The sequence below is a fragment of the Camelus dromedarius genome, chromosome X, assembly GCF_036321535.1.
Source record: "Camelus dromedarius isolate mCamDro1 chromosome X, mCamDro1.pat, whole genome shotgun sequence".
NCBI classification, from domain to species: domain Eukaryota; kingdom Metazoa; phylum Chordata; class Mammalia; order Artiodactyla; family Camelidae; genus Camelus; species Camelus dromedarius.
In genome coordinates this window covers 14,053,293-14,078,817 of record NC_087472.1, presented here as the reverse complement: position 1 = coordinate 14,078,817, position 25,525 = coordinate 14,053,293, and the positions used below count along the sequence as shown (strand labels likewise).

At 43.6% G+C, this 25,525-nt stretch overlaps 1 protein-coding gene across 6 annotated transcripts in view; it reads left to right on the top strand.

Moving 5' to 3' along the window:
- Positions 1 to 25,525, top strand: part of FHL1 (four and a half LIM domains 1) — a 55,347-nt gene that overhangs the window by 20,097 nt on the left and 9,725 nt on the right. For 4 of the 6 annotated variants that reach the window (XM_031445304.2, XM_064482585.1, XM_064482584.1 and 1 more), the window contains exon 2: positions 138 to 211. Coding sequence is in view for 2 of the 6 variants with exons in the window: in XM_031445300.2 (XP_031301160.1) it covers positions 24,079 to 24,100 (22 nt within the window). In the remaining 4 variants the exon portion in view is untranslated. Of the gene's footprint in view, positions 1 to 137; positions 212 to 23,990; positions 24,101 to 25,525 lie in introns of those variants that run through there. The other 2 variants (XM_031445300.2, XM_031445303.2) reach the window with 2 other exon arrangements.

Sequence of the window (25,525 nt, the reverse complement as noted above, 5' to 3'; positions counted from 1 at the left end):
TTTAAGGGTTGTAAATACAAAGTAGAATGTGTTACCTTGAGCCATTTCAAAGGAAATTGACTTTTTTTTTTTAGAATATCTAACTCTCTTCTGAAAAAGTAACTTTGTCTCTTGATTCTCCTTTTTTCTTCACGTAGGCACGTCAGAGGCTGTGTTGTCAACTGTGTCCAGCCCTCACTGAGTATCCCATTCTCCACACATCCAGTGTGAGGTGAGTCTTTCTAATTTCCACGAATTCCGACACTGACCTCCAGCCTTCTGGTTTGTGGTGTCCAGGTTGACACTGTACAGTCGACTTAATAAGCAGGTTCATTTTAATTGACCCAACCAATATCACAGCTTACCCTACATATTAGCTCTCTGGGGAACGCCTCTTCCAGGGAGAAAACCTCACATTTGCTCTTAATTTGGGGGCATGAAAAGTGTGCCAAGCACAGCAGCGTGGTCAGAATGTCTGCTTGAAAACCCCGGCACGGGCAGTAGGGAGCAGGAGAGCCGCGTGGGCGGAGGGAGGAGAAGGGAGGGGAGGTGGCACTAGGCTGACCCAGTCAGTCTGCGGCCACCGGCCATCGGGGATCTTGAGCCTCAGGGTGACACGAGCCGAGGTGTGGGGCTGCCACCTCACAGTCTGCTCACCTTGAGCGTTTCCATTGGGTTTCAGTAACGTGGGCCAGGAGATCTTTTTCTGAGGAGGACTGAAGTTCCCAGTGCCGCCCTGTGGGTGTGAGCAGCGGGATGGGCGAGGCTTTCCACGTAACATGCCCTGGACGGGCATCCTCTGGCCTCTTTCCTTTAGCCTCGGCGACTTATGGATGCTCTGTGATGATTCCAAGTTACTGATTTCTCTCTCTTGAGAGATGGGGGACATTCATCTTTGAAAATAGTGGAAGGAGGGACTCTCCAAGGTCGTTCCTCCAGGAGCACAATGTAAGGGCCGCAGCCTTTCTGCTCTCTGGGCCTGGATCTCCACGTGCTTATGAGAGATTTCCAGTTTCATCCATCAGAAGGTTGCTGCATGTCTGCCTCCCCTGCACCTCGCCCCGCTCCATACGCAGTCCCTCCGCACATTCCGGGCGGGGCCTTCTGTTTCGGTTAGGGTTGATGCTCACAGGTGGTGAGAGGTGCCTTTGTTGCATCTACTTGATGCGGAACTCTTCAGGGATTTTGAAATATATATATTCAAATACCTAAATATATTAAACCCTAAAAAATGAAAAAAGGGCAGCTTTTTAGAAGTGTTTAATCTGAATTTGATACGTTTCATCAATTACAGTGGTGGTCGGCATTCCTTCCCGGGTCCTGGGGCTTTAAACTGGCCCTGTGATAAAAGCTTCAGCAGTTTCTCTCAGCTGCCAGCCTCAGTCATCTCTTCCATGTTCCGGTTTAAGCCCTGGCATTGCTCCCATCCACAGCTTTTACCTAAAATTAGGATTGTTTTCAGACTTTGTTTTCTGATGATAAAAGCCTGTCTTTAAATAAAGCCTCAAGTCTGACCCCAGTAGAGACACTAAACCAGAGCTGCTTGGCTCAAGGAGGAGGCTGTGACTCTCTCCTCCTCTGGGGAACCCTAGGGCAATCAAAAAGCCATGCTCCATCTAAAGAGCAGAGATTTTTAGCTCTGTGCCCTTTCACAGCTCTTACTTTTATTTTCCAAGGAAACAGAGACTAGATTGTTTAAGACCACATACAGAAAGGTAAAAAAACATCCTCCCATCCCCTGAGTTGGAAATGCTGGCCAGGTGAAACTTGTCCACTCCCATGTGTTGTTTGCCCTTAGTAATTCCACAGCAATCTGCAACCGTGACAGATTTTGTCTGCAGAACACTTTGATAGAAACTGTGTGTACAAGATTGTATTCTTAAAGTGGAATATTTTAATTAAAGTGGTTTTGTGATATTACGATTATCACAAATCACGAATGACGTCTTTAATTTGACCAAAACTTAGCATCTTTGGGTTTTCTTCTAGATCAGTGAGTTTCTCAGGTGAGTTAATGAAATAGAATCTATTAAGTTCTGTTTCACCATGACAGAAATATATGGGATTGGTGTAAAAGAGTTCCAGAGTCACAATGCAGTTGTGTCTTGTGATCTTTCTTCCTTTCTTTCATTTATTCATTCATTCATTCATTCAACTCTGCTATACACTAGGTCAGGAATGTAGGAGTGAGCAAAACAAAACTAGCGATGCATTTTGGTCTGGTATTCTTCAAGTGTAGGACATCCCTAAACTGTTTTCCCTTTTGCAGATGAGGAAACTTAAAGTTGATTTTCCTTTTTTAATTAAATTACCCAGTATTGAGTAGACCAATATGAGTTCAGGGGTGCAAATCGAGGTCCCTGTGTCCAGCCCGCTCCTTGGGCCTGTGAATTATGCCACCTCTGAGTGAGCACGTGCAGATGATAAAGGATGCCGTCATTTCAGGGCTGCGGCTGGGCCTGGGATCCAAATGCCTGCAAGATGAAAACAGATGTAAACTGTATATTTCACACTCCATTTTTTAGAAGTTTATTTGGAAAAATTGGATAGTTCGGGAAGACAGACTTTGCAGTTTCCACATGAGAATTTTTTTTAAATGAAAATGTGTCCCATTTTAGGTTTAGTACAACATTTATCACAGGTAAACTTTATAATTCATGAACTTGAAATGATTCCATTTGGCTACCCTTCAGGGATGGAATTCTTTGGAACAGAAACTTGAACACAGCATAATTCTTAATGCATCGTTGAGCTGGGTACTCTTAAGTGTTTCTGTAGTAGTGACAATATTGTTAATTAATGAAACATTTACTTCACATCTAGGAAATATCTGTATCATTGACATATGGTCACTTTCATTGTTGACTTGGCAGTTTCTAATATTCACAAAACAGAATTTTGAAATGCAGTAGCCATAGTGATTTGATTTGCACCATTCATATTGATGTGACCTCTCTTCTTGGTACACTAGGAGAAAGCGTGGAAATCAGCACAGATGGGTCACACAGGCTTAAAGAGTTTGGAAATCATCAGTCCAGAGCCAAGGTCTCAAGCTGGTGGGCTGGATCTGGCACACAGGGGTGTTCTTTTAAAATTTTGAGTGAATTGCCAGCATTTAAAATTTGAGAGATTTCACTTTTTAAAAAAATCTAGATTTTTAGCTCCTCTTGAAATATCAGAAGATCTAGCAGCGTTGAGCCTGCATTCCTGTTGGGCAACACGAGGCTGGAGTCAAATAGCTGCTAAAGATAGCTAAAGATAGAACATGAACTCTGAAACTTGCCGCAGTCTCCACCACTCTCTGTTATCTCCTTGACACTAAGGGCAAGGGTCGGGTGCCATTACTCATTGTAAGACCTGCTGGGCTCTCATGTGCATGTGCGTTTTCAGCCCCTTGTCTAGATGAAATTGCAACTGCAGGGTTAGAGCCATCTTTCCTCTCAAAATATCAGCGTGTGAATTTTCAGGTGCATGATGCTGGATGCTGTTCATTTTGAGGGGGTGCCTTAAAAGGGTTGAGGGTAAACATCTGAAGGGAGGGGCACCTTCTGATGGTGCCTGGTTCAGAGAAGGAGCATCAGCAGAGGTTGGAGGAGTCCTGGGGTCTCCGTCAGTGCTTCTCAGCCTTCAATGTGTAGATTCTGATGCAGTAGGTCTGGGGTCAGGCCCGAGATTCTGCAGTTCCAGCAAGCACCAGTTTATACCTCTGCTACTCTGAGGACTCACCTCTGAGTGATAAGGGGACTCTTAACCTGAAGTAGTCCTAAGAAAAAGCAGTCATGCAGTGATGGGTCTAAATATCTTTTCCTCTGACCTGAGAAATAGAAGGAGATCATAAGCAGGCTAATTGGGGATGAGTCTTCATTGATAAACCTGACATCACTCCTAGCTGTAGTGGGGGTAACTTAAAATCCATTATTTTTAATACAACACAGTGTGTATAAAAAGACAAGTCCAACTTTATTTTTAAATCTTGTGTTAAGTGCTGCTAAGAAAAAAGCTAGATATGTTAAAGCCCAAATTTAAATTTTACATTTTATAATTATAGGATATAATTATAGGATATATTTGTGAGACTCGTGGAAAACTTCCAAGACCACAGAAAATAAGATAATTATCAAATTCCTGGAAATATGATAACCTTATAAACTATAAAACGATAGAACAAGTCAGAAAGGAAGAGGAGATCAACAGTAAAATATATAAAAATTTGCTAAGAGTAGATCTTAAGTGTTCTCACCAGATGCAAAAAAGGTCGCTGCAAGATGATGGATGTGTTAACTTGACTGCAGCAGTCGTTTCACTGTGTCTATTTGTGTCAAGCCATCACATTGTATACCTTAAATATCTACGAGTTTTGTAATTATCCCTCAGTAGAGCTGGGGGAAAAAATGATGAAAAGGAAAACATGCCAGGATAAGTTTGTGGTGAATTTGACAAGATCATTAGTTTCTGTATTATGCACAGAGCTCATATAGGTTGGAAAGCCTGGCAGATGGTAGATGGTCCATAACTGTTGGCAGAATGAGTTCTCCAGTAGGTAGACAGGTGGAAACGTTCACATTGTATCACGGGGTAAATAAATGTATGGGAAAATGTTTGGCCTCACTGGTATGCAGAGACAAGCTTCTTGAAACAGCAGTGAGGTGTATTTTTCATCTATTAAATCAACAAAAACAAAAAGAAAACCCGATGCTAAGACGGTTACCTTGGAACCAATAAACACTCATTGCTGGTAGCGTTGTAACTTGGTGAAAAGCCTTTTGGAACATTGTTTGGCAGTAGATGGCATCAAGTCACACTTGATCCAGTAATCCTATCTGGGGAAATATGTTCTAAGAAACAAGTTCTAAGAAAAGAAAAAAGCTGTGTTATGGGAATTCATCACAGTTGTTATTTGTAAGGACAAAAAATTAGAATTTAAATATCCAGCATTAGAGAAATGGTTCATTTGTTCAACAGATAGTTTTGGTTAAGTAATTTTGCTGCATCTATGTAGTGGAATTCCATGAATCTGTTCAGAATCATAATTTTGACGCCTACAGAGCAGTATGAAAGAATTTGTATGATACAGCCTTACTGAAACGTGCAGGATGCAGAACTGTATACATGTGCTGTGATTAGAAGCTTGTAAGGTGACAGGTACACACGGACAGGAACTAGAAGGCACCTGGGCAGATGTAAGTAGCCCTGTGTTTGAGGCTTTACTCGTGTTGTTGTCATCCTGTGGTTTGTACATTTTAGAGGTTGAGTGGCTTAGCTTTTAGCCACTTAAATCAACTCCACGTTGCAAGCAGCGATGTTCCGAGGGTGACACAGTAGGTGTTTAGTAACTATAGTGAGACACCACAAGATGCCTGCGCCGAGCCTAGACGTGGACATCGGATGCCGTAGCTCCTTCTTGCTGGCTCGGCCCCACCATTCCAAGCCCCCATTTTCCTTTCTTCTTCCGTTTCCGGTGATTGGTGGGGAGGCATCTTGGTGTCCCACAGGACAAAGTGTGATGTCTGTGTCAGAGCTTTCCGTGACCCCCCGCCCACTCCCCACTTTCCCTGTGTCCCGGCTCAGATGTGCTTGGTTCCCTGCTCTCTGTATACTTCTCTCCTTTAATTGGGTCACTTACTTCATGTCTGTTTTTCTTGTTTGACATGGTTTCCTCTGGCCGTAGCGCCACATATTTTCCCCATATGTCATTGCCTCTGCAGCTTCGTGTTGCAATCGCTTTTCAAGGGGAACAGAGAGCACATTACCGGGGCGGGGGGGTTGGGGTGGCTCTTGACTCTTTGCCTGCCCTTTGCCGGCATGAGCGTTCCTATTTCTTTTGGGCCTAGTTCTGTTTGGTTTTGTAGTCTTCATCGTCAGTTATGTTTGGACTGAAAGATACTTAACGTAAAAATAATGGTAAGTCAGAGAGATGTCTGGCAAAGGTGCAGTCCGTTTGTTAAGGTTGCTGGTTTATTTATCTCCCCTGTCTCTATGGTGACTAAATCCGGGGCTGGGATTTAATGGACTTAACTTTGACCTCTGGTACATCTCCCAACTTTCCCAGCCTCTGATACAGAAGGAATTCGTTTTCACATTAAGAGGGAAACTGCCTCACTTAGAGAAAGGGTCCTAATTGGACTCTTGAAAAGTGGTATCTGCAAAGTCTTCGATTCTTAAGCTATCTTCGATCAGAGTTGATGTAGCACTTGTGGAGAAAGCTGAGAAGTCTTTCAGATAAACGTGCGCACATGCTTGTGAAACACGCATACACACACATGCAGCATTACCAGTGGCCTCAGGAAATAATTTTCTTTTCAGTGAAAATAAAGCATGGTTTAGTTAATGTGAATGAACTTGTCTGTGAGAACTTGTTATAAGAGAGTGTTTTCTAAGAGTATTAAATCAATGGGAACATTGATTGGATATTATAATTTTTTAATTAAAAAAGTCTCCTTTATCCATTCCAGTATTCTAAGTTTGGATAGAAAGAAATATTTGAACTATATTTCAGACTTCAAATATATTACTGTGCCATGGAAGTCCACATGGCAAAGGTTAGGTTTGACTGGGATTCCCATGGAAGAAATTAGATTTGGACGTAGGAATTCAAGCCTAGTGTTCTGTCCACGTGCAATTGTTGGGAAATGAAGACATGGATGTCTGACCTCTCAGGTAGCTAGAGCCAAACCATTTTGAACTTCAGTTGGTTTAAACGATCCTTTAAAACGTTTTATCCTCTTCCATATGATTCTGTGAGACTTACAGGGATAGTCCAGTTTTAGAAAATTTAATAATATATCCAAAATAAAGTCAGTGGTCTACTTTATTTAAGGCTAGGGTATACTGTGTTAGTTTCTCCTAGTTTCTCTATTTGCAGGTCCTTCCATCTTCTCCACAAACAAGCTCACATTTGTGAATTTTCTTTTAAAACCAAAACAAATGATTAACTAAAGGATTGTACAACGGCTGAGACAATGGAAGCAACTGAAATGACCTTATACCCTTATTTCTTAATAATATTAGTGTTCAGGTTTGTCATCAAGTTCAGTTCCAGTCCAATAGGAACTTGTGAATCCTTAATATTTTTATTAAGATTTTTTTAACATCATAAAACTCAGTGGATGTGGAAGTTGTTTTAAGACTTTCTCCATTGTCACCTTGTCTATTAATAGGACGCATGTTGGGTACTCTTTCAGTTCTGGGTTGCAGACCTTGCTCGTGCCTTTTACAACTGAGAACTTCGAAACTCTGTGAGATTAAGGTCATAGCTAAATCATACAAGTTTTATTGTGTCAGTACGTAAGCATAGCTGAGGTCAGAGCTGTTACAGAAATCAAAACGGTAAGGTATGAAGCCCTCATCAGTGCTTGAGGGAGAGCGGTACTTGACCCTCTTTATTACCATTGTCATCATCCTTATCATCATATCAGCCTTGTGCGTTGCAAACCCAGCGTGGAGAACTGTGCTACCAATAGTTATAATTTATTTCCTCATATCTTTAATTGTGAATATTTGAGTTTTGTTCAAACAGCTCTAGGGATCAAATCAATTTAAATTTTAAAAGGATGAAGTATATAAAAATGTATTTAGAAGAGTAGCCTCGTTTTCCTATCCTGTCAGCCAGGTAAGCCTCACGCTTTGTATAGCATCTCTCACTGAAGGACATGCATTTATTGGGTGAACAGTTAGTTTCTGTAACAGTTCCTCACCTAAGTAGGAAAGCAGTGGTCCTTAGGTAGTTTGCTGAGCATTTGTGGTCTTTGCAGGTCTGTGGACATCTCTTAAACCATGTGATGTGTGTGTGTGTGATATGAACATTTTTATACCTTCTTCAGGGCTATGAATTAATAATTTAGTTAAGATATTCCAAATGTTTCTCAAAACTAGTAGACTTTTTTCTGTGGATTCTGGTGAGGAATTTGTGTACTTAGTTGTGAGTGTGCGTAGTTAAGGGACTCACAGTCCGTAGTGTCTTTCGCTCACTAAAGTGGTTCGAGTGCTCACTGACTGGAGAGGATGAGTTCCACCCTTGGCATGCTGCTCATGTGATGGGTCTGAACCTGGAAGCAGTGCAGCACGTTCCATTGTTTTTAGCCCATCCTTTATGTTCCCAGCTATGTCCTCTGTATTGTCAGTCCTCGTAGATTTGACACAGGATCTTGACCCAACTCCTTTGGTCCCCTGTGGGCTGTTCTCCAGTTTTGTTACTGGGACAATCGAAGGCACAAATTGAGCCGGAGATTTGGTTGGGGTCACTGTCCTAAATTGTACTCTGCTTCTCCAGGAAGCTCCTTGGAAACAAGAATTACTGATGTTTTCTGTGGTGTCCTCCATATCATTTATTATTTATGCTGTAGGCTTTTGCTAGAGATACAATGAATTGAATGAGAGACATTTTATCAAGTACAAACCATAGCATTACTGTGGTATTACATAGGACAGTCTCAGGATCTTCGTTTGCTCACCCCCGCCCCCCCACCGACCCGTTCCTGTAATATCAGTATTCCTGACATCACGGGGGCATATTCTCAAATAGAACAGCCCCTCCTACCCCATACCTTATAGTATGGCATCATATTTTTCCAACATTTAATTATGAAGTTTTCAGGCAGGCAGAAGAATTGAAGTTATACAGTGAATACTCGTTCCCCAGCACCCCGGTTCTACAATTAAACATCTCACTAAATTTCCTTTACCACATAGCCCTCTGTCTGTTAGTCTGTCTTCATTTCTTGGATGCATGTCACAGTAAGCTGCTGACATCCATGCACTGTAAACACTTGAGCATGCATATCAGTATGTGGTTTCGGTTTTGACATTTTTAGACCTGCTAACAGATTTGCTAAGAGTCTGTCCTGAGAAAAGATGGTAAGTCGAATGTGAAATAAGCTCCATTTTAAGACTCGCCAGAGTTTTTGTTTCTAATGACCAGCAAGTGTACAAACACTTTAGATCACTGCCCCTTTTTTCCTGAATTACACGGTCACATTCTGTGTATTGTTGAAACTTGAAAGGCCAGCCTAGGAAATAGAGTTGAGTGTCTTTGTTTGTATGAATAAAACTGGAGAGTTGGGGCTGAAGACAGTGGGGCAAAATGTTCCAGTTAGATACTATAAGAGATGGAGAAAGAGATTCAGAATCTGAAAGTTGCCAGCTTGATACCACTACTTACACAGTGAGCCTGGAGAGGGTGTAGAGGCTGTTTATATTACGTAAGGGTTATGGATTTAATAAACATCAACATTACCAATATTGATTTTCACATTCTAGTCCGTGAAACCCTAGAACTCACAGAAATACTTCAGAGGTTTCACTAACATTAGAATTAGATTTTTTAAAAGTGTATTGAACTATTTGACAAACACTAATAAAATACAACAGATGTACTCAACTGGCTTTTGTAATAAATTTTAACATACTGTAGAACACTTACTGATTGACTTCAAGTAAAGGTTATTGAGGTCAACTTAAAATAAAATTTTGAATAACACTTATCTGCCATCCATCAAGGCCAGGATAATATTTCTGTTGTGGGAATAAAGACAAAAGGTCTTCAGTGAGACCATTACACTAAAGCCATGGTGTTAAGGCATTGACCTGTGAAAGCTGAAGTTACGTTTTGGTTTCCAGTTACCATGAGCACTTACCCATCTGTTATATTTAGATTCTTTTTTTCTGGTACCTTTAGGACTCTGGAAACAGATGAGTATATGCTTTCAACTTGAAACAACCATAAAAGGGGAAAGGTCATCAGGAGGCCCTCAGGTGGGGCTGTGGGAATGGATTAGGGAACCTTCCAAAGGGCTCTCTCTTGGCCCATAGCTCACACTGCTCCGTGTGAGTCTGCACACGTACGGGGGCAGTGGTGCAGTTCCTCAGGAGGTTGTCGGAAAGGCTGTACAGTGGCTCTGGCCAGTTTCTTTCTCAGAGGCCGTGGTACTCACTTTGATCCCTTCACTCTGAATTGTACCACATCCTGTGCCTGTAGTCTAAGCCAGGACCTGCTTATCTAGAGCTGCAGTTGATTTTGAAAATGTTTGCTTATCTATATTTTATTTTCTCCTAACATTTTTTTAGGAAGATTTTCAAAGTTGAAATGGTTTTATCATGAACACCTGCATGCTCGGCACCTAGAGTCTGCCATTAACATTTGACTCTGCTTGTTTGATCACATATTTAGCTGTCCCTCTATCTATCCATCAATCCACATTCTTTGGGGAAGCATCATTCAAAAGTCCACAATCAGTGCTGGAGAGGGTGTGGAGAAAGGGGAACCCTCCTACACTGTTGGTGGGAATGCAGTTTGGTGCAGCCACCATGGAAAACAGTATGGAGATTCCTCAAAAGACTAGGAATAGACTTACCATACAACCCAGTCATCCTGCTCCTGGGCGTAGATCCAGAAGGAACCCTACTTCAAAATGACACCTGCACCCCAATGTTCATAGCAGCACTATTTACAATAGCCAAGACATGGAAACAGCCTAAATGTCCATCGACAGATGACTCTATAAAGAAGAAGTGGTATATTCAGCCATAAAAACGACAACATAACGCCATTTGCAGCAACATGGATGTCCCTGGAGAATGTCATTCTAAGTGAAGTAAGCCATAAAGAGAAAGAAAAATACCATATGCTGTTACTTACATGTGCAATCTTTAAAAAGGCAAATGAATTTATTTACAAAACAGAAACAGACTCACAGACATAGAAATTAAACTTATGGTTACCAAAGGAGAAAGAGGAGGATGGAGGGATAAATTAATTAGAGTTTGAGATTAGCAGATACTAACTACTATATATAAAATAGATAAACAACAAGTTTGTCCTGTATAGCACAGGGAACTATATTCAATATCTTGTAGTAGCTTATAATGAAAAAGAATATGAAAACGAATATATGTGTGTATATGTATGACTGAAGCATTGTGCTATACACCAGAAACTGACATACCATTGTAAACTGACAATACTTCAATTAAAAATAAAATAAATAAAATTAAAAGACATATTTTGGGGGGAGGCATTTCAAAGTACATGTGATAGATTTCACCAGTTAAATAATTTCATATATTTTACACACTTTGAGTCTGGCTTTTTAAACATTGCACAGATGTGCCTAAATTGGCATAGAGTCCTGTGAAAGAAGATACAAATGCTTTTTACTGGGGAAAAAGTTTAGGAGTCTTACTTTAAAAGTAGCAGATTTTCTGGAATTCTGGCATTGAGTTGGGAAAGAATACTGGCGTATTTTTAAATCTGAACTTTTTCGTGACTCAGGCATTGCTGATTCCTGATGTGGGGGGGGGGTATACTTGTAAATTTTGTTTTCATCGTTGAGACAGGAACCAGATAACTTCCAGCTCTTACGGAGAGGCAGCATCATCTTGAAAAGTGTTACAAAATACATCAAGTGTTGGTCACTCCGACAAAATCTATTACATTTGTAAGACAGAAGAGCAGTTAACTGAGAACTAAATTGGTCTACCATGGATTCCATCCCAAACCCTTGTGTCAAGGTATTAAGTGCAAATTACTTAAAAATTTAAAAAACCCTCTTGGTACAGTTGGAGCAGTGAGACCCTGTGGAGATGAAGGATCTTAGAGCGCAGCTTTTGCCCCTGTTGATGCAGAAAGCACTCCCTAAGTTCCTGCAAAGCTGTGTTGTCGTTCCCTTTATCCTCAGCCCCCAGAATCGTGTCCAGACACTCGCCCTTGGCCCAGGGGGTTGGCTGGATATATTTCCTTCTGGAAGTGTTCGCTCTCACTCTTGAGTTAGCTGGCAGGAGCTCTGTGAAAAGCATTTCCAAACAGTTTTTCTCCACTCCCTGTAGGGGATAATCCTATAGTTTCCACTTCAATGCCAGCTGCTGTTGCTTGGGTAGAAGATCTCTGCTGTGTTCCCAATCTCTGGACCTTCAAGAAAATTTAATGTTTAAGAACAAAAAGTTAGTATAGAAAATCTTTGGGGCAGGGATTGGGTGGAGGATATGGGTGAAGAACTGGGTGATTAGATATATTTTAAACATGTCAGTAGAACATGAACTTAAACAGTTATGTGTAGGGAGTTGTAAAAAGTTAAGCAACGCCCTTGGACAGACACACTACTCTTTAAAACCCATAAAAAGCCCTTGGCACTGTAGAATGAAAATGTCCTTTGGTCTTGGAAGAGACCATTAGGTTGCAAAGGTTTTGATTCCTCTACTACGGACTCGCTCTTTGATCTCGGAAGGTGGCTGACTTGTTCTGTGATGGTTTTGTAAGCACAGATAATAAAACGGATGTACCATCTATAGTATAATACAGACGTTGAAAACTACACCTAGTTTCCATTATAGGTGAAGTTTTTGAATTGTAACATTAATCTGATTTTTTAATTTGAAAACGGTTGTTTTGTATATGAATACTTTATATTCTGTCGTTCGTGTGAACGGTACCACCCTTAAGTAAATGGTATTTCCACAGATGAGTTTAGAAGGGTCACTTTCTTACTGCAAAACGTATGTTTAAAACACATAGAAATTGATTAGACTATGTACCTATTGCTAGCAGGAAGATGGAAAGTTTTCTGGATTTACGATTAGGACAGGTGACAGTGTGAACTTCTATTCTTAGTTTGACCTTGCCCCCACTCTTACGGCAAGACACTTAATATTTTTAACGTCTCAGTTTATCCATCTATAACACCTGCAGTCTTATTTCATGAAAACAGTACCTGGTTTGTATTTGATAGCATTTGAGGACTCGATGTAGGAGGCATTGAGGTTCAAATTACTGTGTAGAAATTATTTGTATGTTGAATGATAATCTTGACAAATTACTAATTACTACATTTAGAAAGTTACCACTCTGGAGGGAATTGATATTTGATATTGTTGTCCTGTGTGGTCTAAGTTACCATCATAACAGTAGGAAAATAAACCCTGTCTTGGCTGTGTTACAAAGGGATTAACTCACTTCTTCAAGTTGTTACTAAATCTCTAGCCCTTTAGACAACAGGAATAAAAAGTGCTCCTTGTTTTATTTAATTTTTCTGGAAAAAATTCTTCTAACTAACCTTGGCTTATTTTTTTCTGTTGTTGAGAGCTTTCCAAGTTACTCTCTTTGTAAGGAATGAAGGATAAACCACGTCAGTTTCTTAAAGCAACTAAAATTACCCTCTACAAATAGGCAGAGGAGTATGCTTTTGATTTTTAGATCAAAGCAAAGAACCAAGATTATGTGGAGCTTGCTTGTTATACATTTGTTCCCAGCTACTTGTGCCCTTGCAAAGAATGAAATATTAGCTAAATATCAAGAGGATTAAATAGCTAGACCCCAAGTAAAGCTAAAATACCCATGGGACTATTTTCTAAATTCTGTTTCCTTGGAAATTTAGGCTTAACATGAGGGAAGGACATTCTGTGGCGTAGCAACTGTCATTGTTTTTGCCATGATCTGCTACTAGATTTTTCAGTGTGTGGTGTATAAATGTGTTTGTGTTTATTGTGAAAATTTTGTTAGATCATGTGAAAAATGAAATCCACTTGAAAAATTTGAAGACACTATCTACTTAGGTACAAAGCCTGATTTATATATATATATATGATTTATATATATATATGATTTATATATATATATATACACACACACACGTATTTCTTCTACAGAGCCTTTATTTTGGTATTACTTTTTAGTTCATACAGTTCTTGGACACATATGATTTGATTCGGTTCCTAAAACAATTCTATAGGGAAAGCAGGACAGGTATTCAAATCCCCGTTTTATTGATGTGGAAGAAAAACGAACTTGGCCCATGAACAGGTCAACAGAGGCAGACAATCTATGTGGGGTTTTTGATTCCACGTCTATGGCTCATCCCTTGAGTTACAAAACAAAGAAGCCAACAAAAAGTTCACTGTTCTTTTCATTAAATAATGCAGAACTTTTATACTGTTGTCTTATAACTTTTATACTGTTGTCTCCATTTATTTTCACATAGTTAACTTGTAATTGGTTTTGCATTTGCTAAAGCTTTCCGAATTCAATGTCCTGTTTCACAGTTCCTGAATCAGTCTCTTCTCTGTACGTTTCCTTGTTCGGTGTGATGATTTGCATAGCTTTTACTTAGCATTTATTTGGGACATTAAATGAATAGACAGTTTGAGGTGAATTCGCATTAATTCGGTTTTGTGGCGTTTAATACTCCTGGCCCTCCAGGCTGAGTGGTCACAGCACAGTGACAGAGGAGCCCTGCTTCAACATCTAACAAAAACCCCCATTGACACACTTTTTAGTGTTTTGCATGTATTACGCTGGTTCATAAACATTAGCCGCTCTTCCTGAAGCCTGAACAGTTACTTTCAAAAACGTTCCCTGTGAGATTGGGGTAGGGGCGCGAGTGACATTTCTTTTTCTTGTTTGTCCAGAGAAACAGGGTGTGATAATCTAAGTTGGTAGGTCAGTGACAAATGGAGCATGCATTCCCTGGCTTCAGTTAGTTTTGCGACCTTTAAAAAACGAGTGGGCATTTCAGAAAAGACTTGACTTTTGAGATGACAGACATCAAGCTACTCTTCTGCTTTAAAGGAGGAAAACTTCCAGGCTTCGTTTAAAGCTCGGACGCGGATGGAGTTGAAAGCCCCCTGACGGACTCCCACAACGAGGGAGGTGGCGGTGTGCCTCCAGGTGCGGGTTAAGGTCAGACGGGGGACCGGGTCTGCGGCAGCCACGTGGCCTTGTGCCCAGCTCGGGTTGCCCCATTATAATCCTAGGCTGAGAAGCCACTTTTCATTTTTTGTAAGTAGATAAAGAAGAGAACGTGAACATCTGAGAGTCAAGCACCATGTGTACTTTATAGCCTCCCAGCCCGATGACGTGAGGACACCGGGTGCCTCCTTCCCTCCGAGAGGCATCGCGGGCCTGCCTGGCACTGAAGTCTGACTCAGTTTATTGTTTTGTAACTCACTGGCCAGGCATTGTGGTTTGGTGCAAAGAGCCCCAGACTTGGAATCAAAAGCCACTTCCTGTCTGGGTGGCTTATTAGCTGAGGGTAACCTTAGCATAGTTGGCATGGAATTTCCAGATGGCATCTTCTCTGCGGGAGCAGAAATAATCTGCCATTTCAGTAAGCTTTGCTGACTGCCGCTTGATCCACTGGAGATCCCTTCATCCTTCTCCTTTTTCTGTCTCGCTTTCCTGGTTCTTCAGTGCAGCTGACCCTTGCTGGGTGTGAGAAGAAGGCTGTCTGATTGAACTCATGGATTACTTTTATTTAACCAATTCATTCCATCACTTTAAACTTTATGTATTTCTTATAGCATTGTTTGCAGTAACAGAGTGGAAACAACCTAAATGTCTATTGGTGAGGAGCTGTAAATTGTGGTTTATCTACACAGTTGAATACTATGTACATGTTACGAAGTGGAGGCTCTTTGTGTAGTAGCAGGGAAAATTCTAGAAAATACATTAAATTGAGAAGGCAAAGTGTAGAAGAGTTTGTATAGTTTCTCACCATGATGTTTTAAAAGAGGGAAAAAGAAAAAAAAATGTACAAAGCTTCCTATTTTTCATATGCCCAGTATCTCTGGAAACATAAGATGATACCAGTACCATTGGCTACTGATGAAGAAGGGGAAACAGGTGCCTGGGGATGGACGGGGGGGCACTTTTCACTATGTACTCTTCTATACTTTTTCAAAAATAGATATTTTTAAAATAAAATAAATCCAGATGCAAAAAAGGATTTTCACAGAAGCAGCATTCATAATAGCTAACAGGTAGAAACAATTCATGTCCATCAGCTGGTGAATGAATGAGCAGGTCGTGGTGTGTCCATATGGTGGAATATCATTTAGCTGTGAAAAGGAATGAAGTCCTCACACATCTGCAACGTGCGTAAATCTTGAAAACACACTAAATGAAAGAAACCAGCCACAAAATGTCCAGAATAGGCAAATCCACAGAGACAGAAGGTAGATTAGTGGTTGCCAGGGGCTGAGGAACAGGGAATCGGGAGTGACTGCTCATGGCAATGGGGTCTGTTTTTGAATGATTAAAAATGTTCTGGAATTTGATAAGGGTAATGGTTGCACAAATTTATGAATATACTAAAACCCACCAAAGTGTACATTTTAAAAGGGTGATTTTTATGTTGTGTAAATTGTATGTAAATAAATAGAACAAAAAACAACTTGGTGAAGTCATGAACATGGAAACTTTAAGAATGACTGTGAACATACAAAACAAGGAACAACTTTCTTAAGTTTCCACCTAAGAAATATTTCCTTGTAAGACGTTTGACGTGATATCGCTGATAACACCGGAGGACTTTGTACCCTTTAGCTCCTTTCACTGACACCCGCCAGTGATCTTTTTGTTTTGTAGGGGAATGTTTTTACCCAAATGAAGCCCTGACTGACAGAATTTTAAGTAAAATAACTGAACAAAGGATTGAGCTATTGTGGCGACAGGTCTTCCCCAGTCCCTGTCACGAGGAGTGAAGGTTACGGGAGTTTTCGAAAGAACCTCCAAATCTTTTGGACCAGTCTGCCCTTGGTCTCCTCACAGCTGATGTCAGCGCAGCCCCTGCCCCTGTTCTGCCTCCCCGATGAGCCAGTGAGCTTCCCCATTCCTTTCCTGGTGTTCTCCTGGGTCACGCCAAGTCACAGGGTTTAAGGAGCCCTTCCTAATACTAGGGGGTTAGCTCTGCAGCTCTGGGGTGAGATCGGTGGACCCGACAGGGCAGCCTCTCCCCCTGGTCGCTCACTGAGTGTTCACAGGAGCTGGGCCGTTGCGGACTGTTGTGCAGCAGGACACCTGCTGTCATAGCATCTGGCCCGTCCATGGGCCAGTCAGATAACAGTCTCCTGCCAGTCTTCCCAACTCCAAGTGCTGTGAGCCGACCCCATCTCAGGGTGAGCATCAGAGTTTGAGCACAGTATGTCTTTGGTCAGGGTTGGGTAGACAGTACAGACCGAGGTGGGGTGTACGGCCCTCCCCTCTGGGCTGTCCTGCTGCTGGAGGCGGGTTCCTCTGAGTCCCTGGGACTCTCAGAATTGCTCTCTGCTGCCCCAGTTGTTCCCAGGCCCATAATCCTTGCAGCTGGGCTCTTATCTCTTTTCCACATGTCCCCTGTGAATTGGTAGTAAACTTGAAGCTAAATTCCTCTTTTGCAGGAATCTGCTGCTTGGGACATCTGCATTCTTAGAATGTAGTTGAATAAATAATCATACATTGTGCTTACTGTTGCAAGTACTTACCACTGTGTTTCTCATGACAGCCCTGTTCAGGTAGGTACTTTTGTTACCTCCATTTTCGAGATGAGCCAATTGAGTCATAGAGAAGTAAGATTTGCTTGGTCACAACCAGTAAGTGGTGGTGGCAGGATTTCATTCTGGACATCCTGGCTCCAGAGACCATGCCCTTAGCCGCTCTGCTGTGTCCCTTGGAACTTTATAAAATAGATAATCCCGTGTTAAACTCAGGGCAAATTCCATGTTATTTGTCTTAGAACAATTTTAGTTGTTAATATAGTCTCATATAAAATTAAGACTTGAGTTTCTTTCGTGGAAGCCTTCACAAATAGTTATGGCCCAGTCTAAAGCATTTCATCTGAATTCCACGAATGCAGTAGAGCCATCACCAGTGCTTTGTTTGGTTTTCCATACCTTAGACAACCTGGTCTTGTTTCCACTCGCACATTTCTTCTCTTAGATTATCACACTGCTGGAAAGCGAACCCGAAGTGTTGGGGTTTGAGGTAAATGTGATGCAGTCTTCCCGAGCGCATGACCTTCAGTGGCTTCTGCCACTCCAGCCGCAGACTCCTGCCTGGGCTGTGCTCGCGGGCTCCGCGTCCCCGTCGTTCTGTGTGTGAACCTGCTGCTCGGCCTCCCAAGCTCCGAAGGCCACGGCTCGTTTCCGGGGGCCCCTTTGTTCCCCCAGTAGCCGGGCCCTTGGCTCCACATCAGGGCTGCTTCCCGAAGGCCTCGCTGTAGCGGGAGAACCTACAAGGTGGTTCATCCACAGAGCGTGCGGCCGCCCCTCAGTCTCCCCGGCTGGGACCCAGCGCCCAGCCCCTGTCAGTAAGGACCAAAAGTCAAGGGGCCGGAGCCCCAATTCGCATACACTGCAGGCTGTGCAGCGCGACTGGGCACCGAGCTGCTGGTTCCATGAGGAGGTCATCCCCGTCTCTGGGCCTCGGCCTCCCCATCTGAGAGGAGGCGGTAGGACTGGATGTTCTCAAGTCTTTGCGAAGGTGGAGACCCTGCTGTTGTGCTCTGTCTCCCCACGCTCGGACTGACAGGGAACACGAGCTCCCCTTCGGGGCTGTCACCTGGCAGCCAGCCACACACGACAGGGTCACACTGGCCTTTACTCTGCTCTGGCCACTGAATTTTCCCATAACACTGCCTGTCTTCGCAAACAGAACGGCTCTTTCCACAGAAAGTTCTTCGTGTTTGCTGTCTTAGGTCTGAGTCTCCGTGGACCCACCCTCCTGGGTCCACCCGCTTCACATCCGGGTTGAGACGTGGCTCAGGCAGACCAGTCATGGCCCTCGGGGGGGACTGGGCAGATGGGGACCGACCGAGTGAGGCTTTCACCTAACATCCCTTCAGTCCCCCAGAAGGCCAGTTGCCCCTGCCACGCAACAGTCAGCTCTACTGCCTGACAGAAATCGGGGCTTTCCAGCTGACACCCAGGTCACGGCTTGGTGTCTTTCCTCCTCCTGTGCCCCCCTGCCACTTCTGTGCACTGTGACCAACCCCACAGAACCACTCGTGTGTTTCCAACCTGTACCCCGAATTCTGGGGCTCTCTCCTGTTTTGGAGTTGAAAACGCCAGTGCATACCAAGGTAATGTAGTAATTCCAGTCCTTTGACAGGTGAAGACAGAATACATGTTACTAATTGAGATCTCACACCCAGAAGTGGGGCTCGTGAGGTATCATGGTCACATCTCTGGCCAAGGCGGTTGGTCCCAGGTAGCAGCGTTAAGAATCAGGAGATGGCGGGTTATTTGGTTCGCTGTCCTCTCCTTGTTGTGGGGGTCATGGAATGTTTAGCTGTCAAGCTTGAAATGCCCATAACAGGTGGGCTTGGTGAATGCCAGGACTTAGCATGATTGAGAGGGTGTTTTGAGTCACAGCACATGGCAACATGGAAATAAAACAGATATATCACAAGTGGGTGGTAGAAATAGACTGGAAGAGAATTTTAACACCTAAAATATGACAAAGATTTATCCCTGTGAGCTCAGTTTCATGAAACATTCATTTTCATCTAATCTGATATTTGTCCTACATATTTCCTTCCAAAAGTCTTTCTGATTTGTTTCTTTCTTGTATCATTTTCTCTTTAGTCTCTCTTTTAAGTATCATTTCAGATATATACTTTAAATTTGAGGTCATGATAGTTGCTTACTTTGAAAGCCACTTGTTCAGTGTTGTCCTGATGGTGATTTCTGGTTAGAAACCCACAGAAACATCTGCTGGGGTGGTTCCTCCATCTTGGTGAGAGTCTAGTGGCAGTACAGGAAGGGGCAGACTCTGGGGACAGGAGAATTGAAAACTGTTACTAATCATGGAGTGACATTTTCAAAAAGCAAATGGCAGAGGCCATGGCACATGTTTAAATGCTTAATCTCCGAGTATCACAAGGAAACTTTTTCAGCCCTGGTGAATTGTGAAACTCACAGGTCTTCACTGGACTGAATTAGCATCTTCAAGGCACTTGGCTGTTCTCAGGATCTTCTGTTTCATGTATTTTCTCTCATTTGTAACAGGTCTTCCCCTTTCATAACCACCCTTTCCTTCCCTCTGAAATTCAGAGACCCTTTGCAGGGGGAAGAATTCCAGGTTTGCTTTTATTTGGATCTCACATAAGAAAATCGGCCCTCATGTGGTTGGGGAGGGTGAGGCTTGTTTTAGTCATTGACCGGTGTGCCCTGCATGGTGACACTTCAGCAGTGACTTTGCAAAATATGGCTTGTCAGTAAGAAAAAGTACTCTTCCCACCCTAAAGATTGACAGGAACATGAGATGGCTGAAGTTGCACTAGGCTTTTTCTGGCAGGAGCACATAGGACAAGAAATACTCCAGAGGGCTCAACATTGAATCACACCAACCATGGTGCATGACCGGGTGGCTTAATCTCACGGTTGGAATCCCTCAGATTGTTGGTGGAGGGACGGTAGCCTGACAAAGTTACGCTGAGAAAACGCTTGCAGTGTATCAGTTTCTTAGTAGTTAGGCATGAGGAGAAGAAGAAGAAGGTGTAAAAGAAAAATGAAGATGAAACCGCTGATACAGCCACAAAGACTCCGCTCCAGGTTGTCCCCAGCCTCTTGCCTCCGTCCGTGACGAATGGCCAGGAGTGATCTGAGGCTGTTTTCAGATTTCTTCAGTAAAAGAAAACTACAGTAAAGAAGGGTGACCCCGAGCCAAGCTGTGAGCGTGGAGCTCCCAAGCTGTGGGCTAGCTGGGTCACTGAATTTGCCGTGTTTGACCCTAAGGTTGTACCACTTTGAACTTTGGAACGGTGATCCTCCAGGGGTGTTTCTGAGGTTGGGATTCTGAGGTTCGACTGCAGGGCAGGAATCCCGGTGAACGTGATTCCACCACAACCTCACCATCAGCCCTGTTTCTCTCGAGGCTTGACAACTGGGATCCCATTAAAGGGACTTAGCTACTGACATCCCAGAAGAACCTGGTTATAAAGTGGGAGATAACAGTACTCCTCTTTCCCGCACCATCTCTGCCTCCCCAGCCCCCCATTACTTCCCTGACCACCCAGAATCACCACCTCAGAGGGATCACAGCCCCTTCCCCTTGCATCCGTCTGAGCCATCTTTCCGTGCTACCCTGCCCTGCAGTGTCCCTTCCATCTCTCCTTTCTGCTCTGGGCCCACTGTCCTGGTTGCTCTCATCCAGCCAGTGGCCCCGCCGTCTCAGCCAGCCCAGCGCGGTTCCCGTCCAGCGGACTCCCCTCCTGTGAGAGCCGGGCCGCCCTCAGCCTCCCCTGCACCGACCGCAGAGTGGCTTCCTCAGCCCACGCCACCCCCCGCACCGTCCTGCCTCTGGAGCGGCTCTGTTCTCAGACCTTTGCTCACCTGGTACCTTTTCTTGGAATCCCTCTCCCCTCCTCTGTGTGCCACCATCTTCCTCATTCTTCAGGGACCAGGTCACCTGTCATCCCAGCCATCAGGTCTTGTCTGATATGCTCTCTGCCTGTGACAGAGCTCGATACCACTTTGTACCTGTCTGGTAGCCTCCACCTACCGTGCTGTGGCTTGCACGGGACTCACTTGTATATTGATCTGGGTAGACTGCGAAGGAAGGACTGTCTTTTATTTCTTATTTAATGGAGGCGCTGGGGACTGAACCCAGGATCTTGTGCGTGCTGGGCCTATGCTCTCCCACTGAGCTACACCCTCCCCCCGTCTCTTACTCTTTGTGACCAGCAAAACTGTACTCATCTTACAAAATAAAGGAGTGGATGGGGAGGTGGTATCATCTACAGGTGGAGCCAAAGGTAGGTCTGGTGCAGAATAGTTGGAAGACAAGAGTGTGTAGATAACCTCTGAAGTGAACGGTTCTCAGAAGTGTGCATGCAGGAAGGAGCTTAGGCATTTTGATGCCCAGCACTCACTGAAGAATCCTCCTCATGTTGACTAGAGTGGGAGAGGCTGGAAGGCCTGAAACATGGCCTTCAGACGCTGAAGAGATTTGTTCATCAAACACCAGCCAGCCCCACCGGTAGTATGTAAAGGCGCCGTGTCAACAGTGCAGTGATTATTAAGGACGTTATCACACGTCGTACTGTTAGTGTGTAACGAAGGTGGCTCAGATGCTGATGAAACCAGTGACTGTTTCCGTGTCTGCTAAGTAACCGTCAAGGTTTCGGAAGCACTGATTGAAGACACAACAAACCTATCAGCTCTTCTGACTTAGAAATTGATTTTTGTCACCTCACAAAGGGCCTATCTCTGTTTCGGTTTTGTGAAAGATGCAGTTTTGTGACTCGAGGACAGGGGCAGTAGGGACACATGTCAGAGCAGGCAGTGGTTCTGCCTCACGAAGTTTCTAGGAAGGCAGGGTTAACCTAGTCAGTATGAATTGTGGGATAAATGCTCCCAGCTCACACTCACTTGTCGGAGTTGACTCGTTAATTAATGGTCAGAAAGTAATTGGCTAGTTTTTGTGTTTTCCTGTGTGTTCCAGGCAAAATAGATTTAGGTTTTTTGGCTAACTTCGCAAGTGGTCAGCCAGCTAAGAAACTACTCTCCTTGTTCCAAGAGGCCACCTCCTGATGTGTGGCAGGAAACCAGGATTGACTTCCTGGAGGAGAGCAGGAGGGGCGTTTAAAAATACCTTAGCTCTACCTAAAAATATACCTCACTAAAATCCAAAACTTAGGGTTTGTAAAGGTTAATCATTTCATAAAGTAAAAGCATTTCCTCTGGGTGAAAAGTTTAAGTTTGCTTTAGGGGTGCAGCATTGTTCAAGTGGGCCAATCTCCCTGCGTAGTGCAGCCAGCCTAGATAAGAAAGAGACCGGGGAGGCAAGGGGCGAGCACAGTGCCATTTCCTTTCTTTTCCCAGGCTTTTCTCTTTTTTTTTGACATTAACATCTCATAAATCTGCTGGTGACATCCTGCCTTTCATTGTTATGTCATTTCCCAGCGAACTAGAAGTTACTAACAGTTTCAGCTCTCTTTTAGAATGACTTCTCATTAAACGTTTGAAGAGCACAAGAATCTTGAAACTTTCATCCATCCATCCATCCATCCATGAATCCATCCATGAAGCATGTATTGCTTCCCTGCTGGCTGCTGTGAGTAGGAGGATGAGTGAAGCCCAGCCCTGGGCCGCAGGCTGCTGGGGAAGATGCGGGAACAGGCCTGGAACCAGCGATGCGCGCTAGACAAGACAGCGGTAGTGAGGTTCCCAGCCTGCTGCCTGACCCAGAGTCAAGGCCATCTACTTCCCTTGCAGTTCAATGGTGGAGCCATTTTAGGGTTCCAGGTGGAATTGTGTTTCGGTTTTATGAGGCTTCAGTCACGCTTTTTGCATCTTTTTAATTCATGTTTTCAGCAAATAGTTATTGTGGGGAACCAGTTGGGAAGAGGGTAGAGAGGGTGGGGCCAGGGAGCATGGTTGTGCTGAGAAAGTGCTTGGGCAGAGCCTTGAAAGGAGCAGAGGAGCGACCATGGAGGCTCTGTGCTGCGGGAATTGCTGGGGGACCCCAAGGTGGGGGCATCTGGAGGGCACAGGGCCAGCGAGGAGGCCGGAGAGGGATGGAGCAGGGCTGGAGGGCCCTTTCCCAAAGCTCTGTCCTGACTACCAGCCTCCAGCCATCGGATGGCCGGTTGAGCTGTGACCACAGGCCAGGTCGCCATGGTTTTGTGGATGTTTTTACTTTTATTGACCCTGACAGTGAAAAGCAAGAGCTTGTGTTTGTGGGACAGAGCATCTCCCCGGACATAATAGGCAGCGCGCGTCTGTCTCTCTGTCCTGCCCTGCTCCCTCTGCCTCCGGGAGATGTGAGGCTGGAAAGGCTCTTTCCAGTATTCTGCTAATCTCTGGTACAGACCCAGGAACACAGAGATCATGCTCTCCAGCTCTACGTTCATAGAGTCTCCTCCCTTTTAATTACTCTGGTAACGTAAGTCTCTCTTATAGTTACTTTTATCATTCGCAGCACAAAAAACGAATTCTTCAGCGGACCGAATGCAAGCTCTTGAGGCATATAAAGTGGACTAATGAGGGTGGCTCAGCGTTAAGGTATGCCAGAGCTGAGTCCAAATTTTATTCCGGTACAGGGATCACTTTCTATGTGGCCTCTCTGGCTCTCGAGCTAATTTGGATGCTGAGTAGCCCCACAGGTATTTATATGTAGTGTTTGGTATTTTTACTGGGTCCTATTCTTCTCCCTGGGATCACCTAAAATGGTTAAGAATTTTCTAGTGGGATTAAGGTTGTGATCTCTGGGGAGGGGTGGGCCATCTGCTCTCGGTTATTTTTGTGTTAGCCGCTTCCCCTTAAATGTATGTTCACAACTGAGCCACAGCCTTATCAGCTGGGGTCGAGGGAAGATTGATACTAGGTGCTGCTCCTGAACTTGGTCTCTGAGCCATGGCTTCCCATAGACACTCAGGTAAAAGCTTCTGTTCTTTATCTTCTGTCAAGCACAGTTTTATTGAGGCAGTGAATCCATCCTTTGTCGAAACGATAATTTTGGTGAAATGATTTTCGTCTTGTCTAAATAGTAAATAAGTCACAGCTTGTCTCTGTTCTGTCTTTGCCTTCTTCTAATGCCGTTTCTCAGACAAAAGATTATCCTTACCTCAAATAAAATCAGCAGTTTGAGTGGCTTTTTTTTTAATATTTAAATATATTACTGTGTTGTACATTTTCCAGGACATCGTATGAAACTGTGAAAGACTGTGTGAGAGGAAAGAGGTTTTCTTTGTTGCTGTTAGGAATTTTTTTGTGTTATTTGTAAGATACAAGTCTTCATCTTGACAGTGCTTTAAGCTGAATTTAAAGTGTTTAGAAAAGGTCAGTCGAATGTTGAGCTGGAAGGAGGAAGATTTAGAACTAATGAAATTCCATACTGACATAACCACATCTTCTTTTCTGAACCATGTTTTTAGTCTTCCTGAAGCGGTGATCCTTTTGATATGAGACATAGGTTCTTAATTGTTCTTATCAGAAAGGGGGGCAAAGTTCAGACTCTAGACCATCATTACCACTTGTTTTATAACCTGACATTGAGGAAGCCCTTTGGCCATGGATAAGACTCCTCAGGACAGGAGCCGAAGGACTGAAGGGAGGCCAGTTTCCCCACAGAGCCCAGTTCTCCGGAGTCAGCCTGCTGCCCCTCTCGGCTCCGCAGCCAGGAATGTCGCTGTGGCCCTGTTGCCCGCTGCCTGAGTAACAGTCCTTTCTTAGCAACCAGGCACTTTGCCCCATCTCCCAGCTGTCAGATTAAGGGACGGAGTAATTATCAGCAGCAGTCTTTTGGAAGAATTATTTTCGAAAACTTGTAATTGAGTGTCGATGTATAAACAATGGGAATACTTTGGGAAATTTCTCTTTTGTTGCTTTAAAAAACAAATGTGCTGCAGTGGAATGTCCTGCTTTGAGGAATCAATACGCAGTGTCTTCCTTGTTCCCAGGTGTTCAAGAGCTGGGAAACCACCCCCCCGCCGGAGCCATTTTACAAACATGGCCCCACATGCCCAAGGTTGTGGTCATTGGCCAACATCCCCGGTCCCTGGGTGCAGGCAGACTAGTCAGCTGTACCCCTTATTCCTGTGGACCTTGAACGTGTGTTAACTGGTGAAGTAATTCCCCATTTTATTTACTAATTAAATGACGGAATAGGGAAGTGTATTTCAAAGGTGACATATTTATGACACACCCAACCTTGGGTTTTTAAATTGTACCAAATCCCGGTATTATTCTTGGATATATAAATCCAGAGGCTATAACTGTGACTAAATTAGACAAATTTCTGACACCTTCCAGATGACTTTGAAAACCAGAACTGTCATCTTGTGTTGCATTAGGTTCCTAG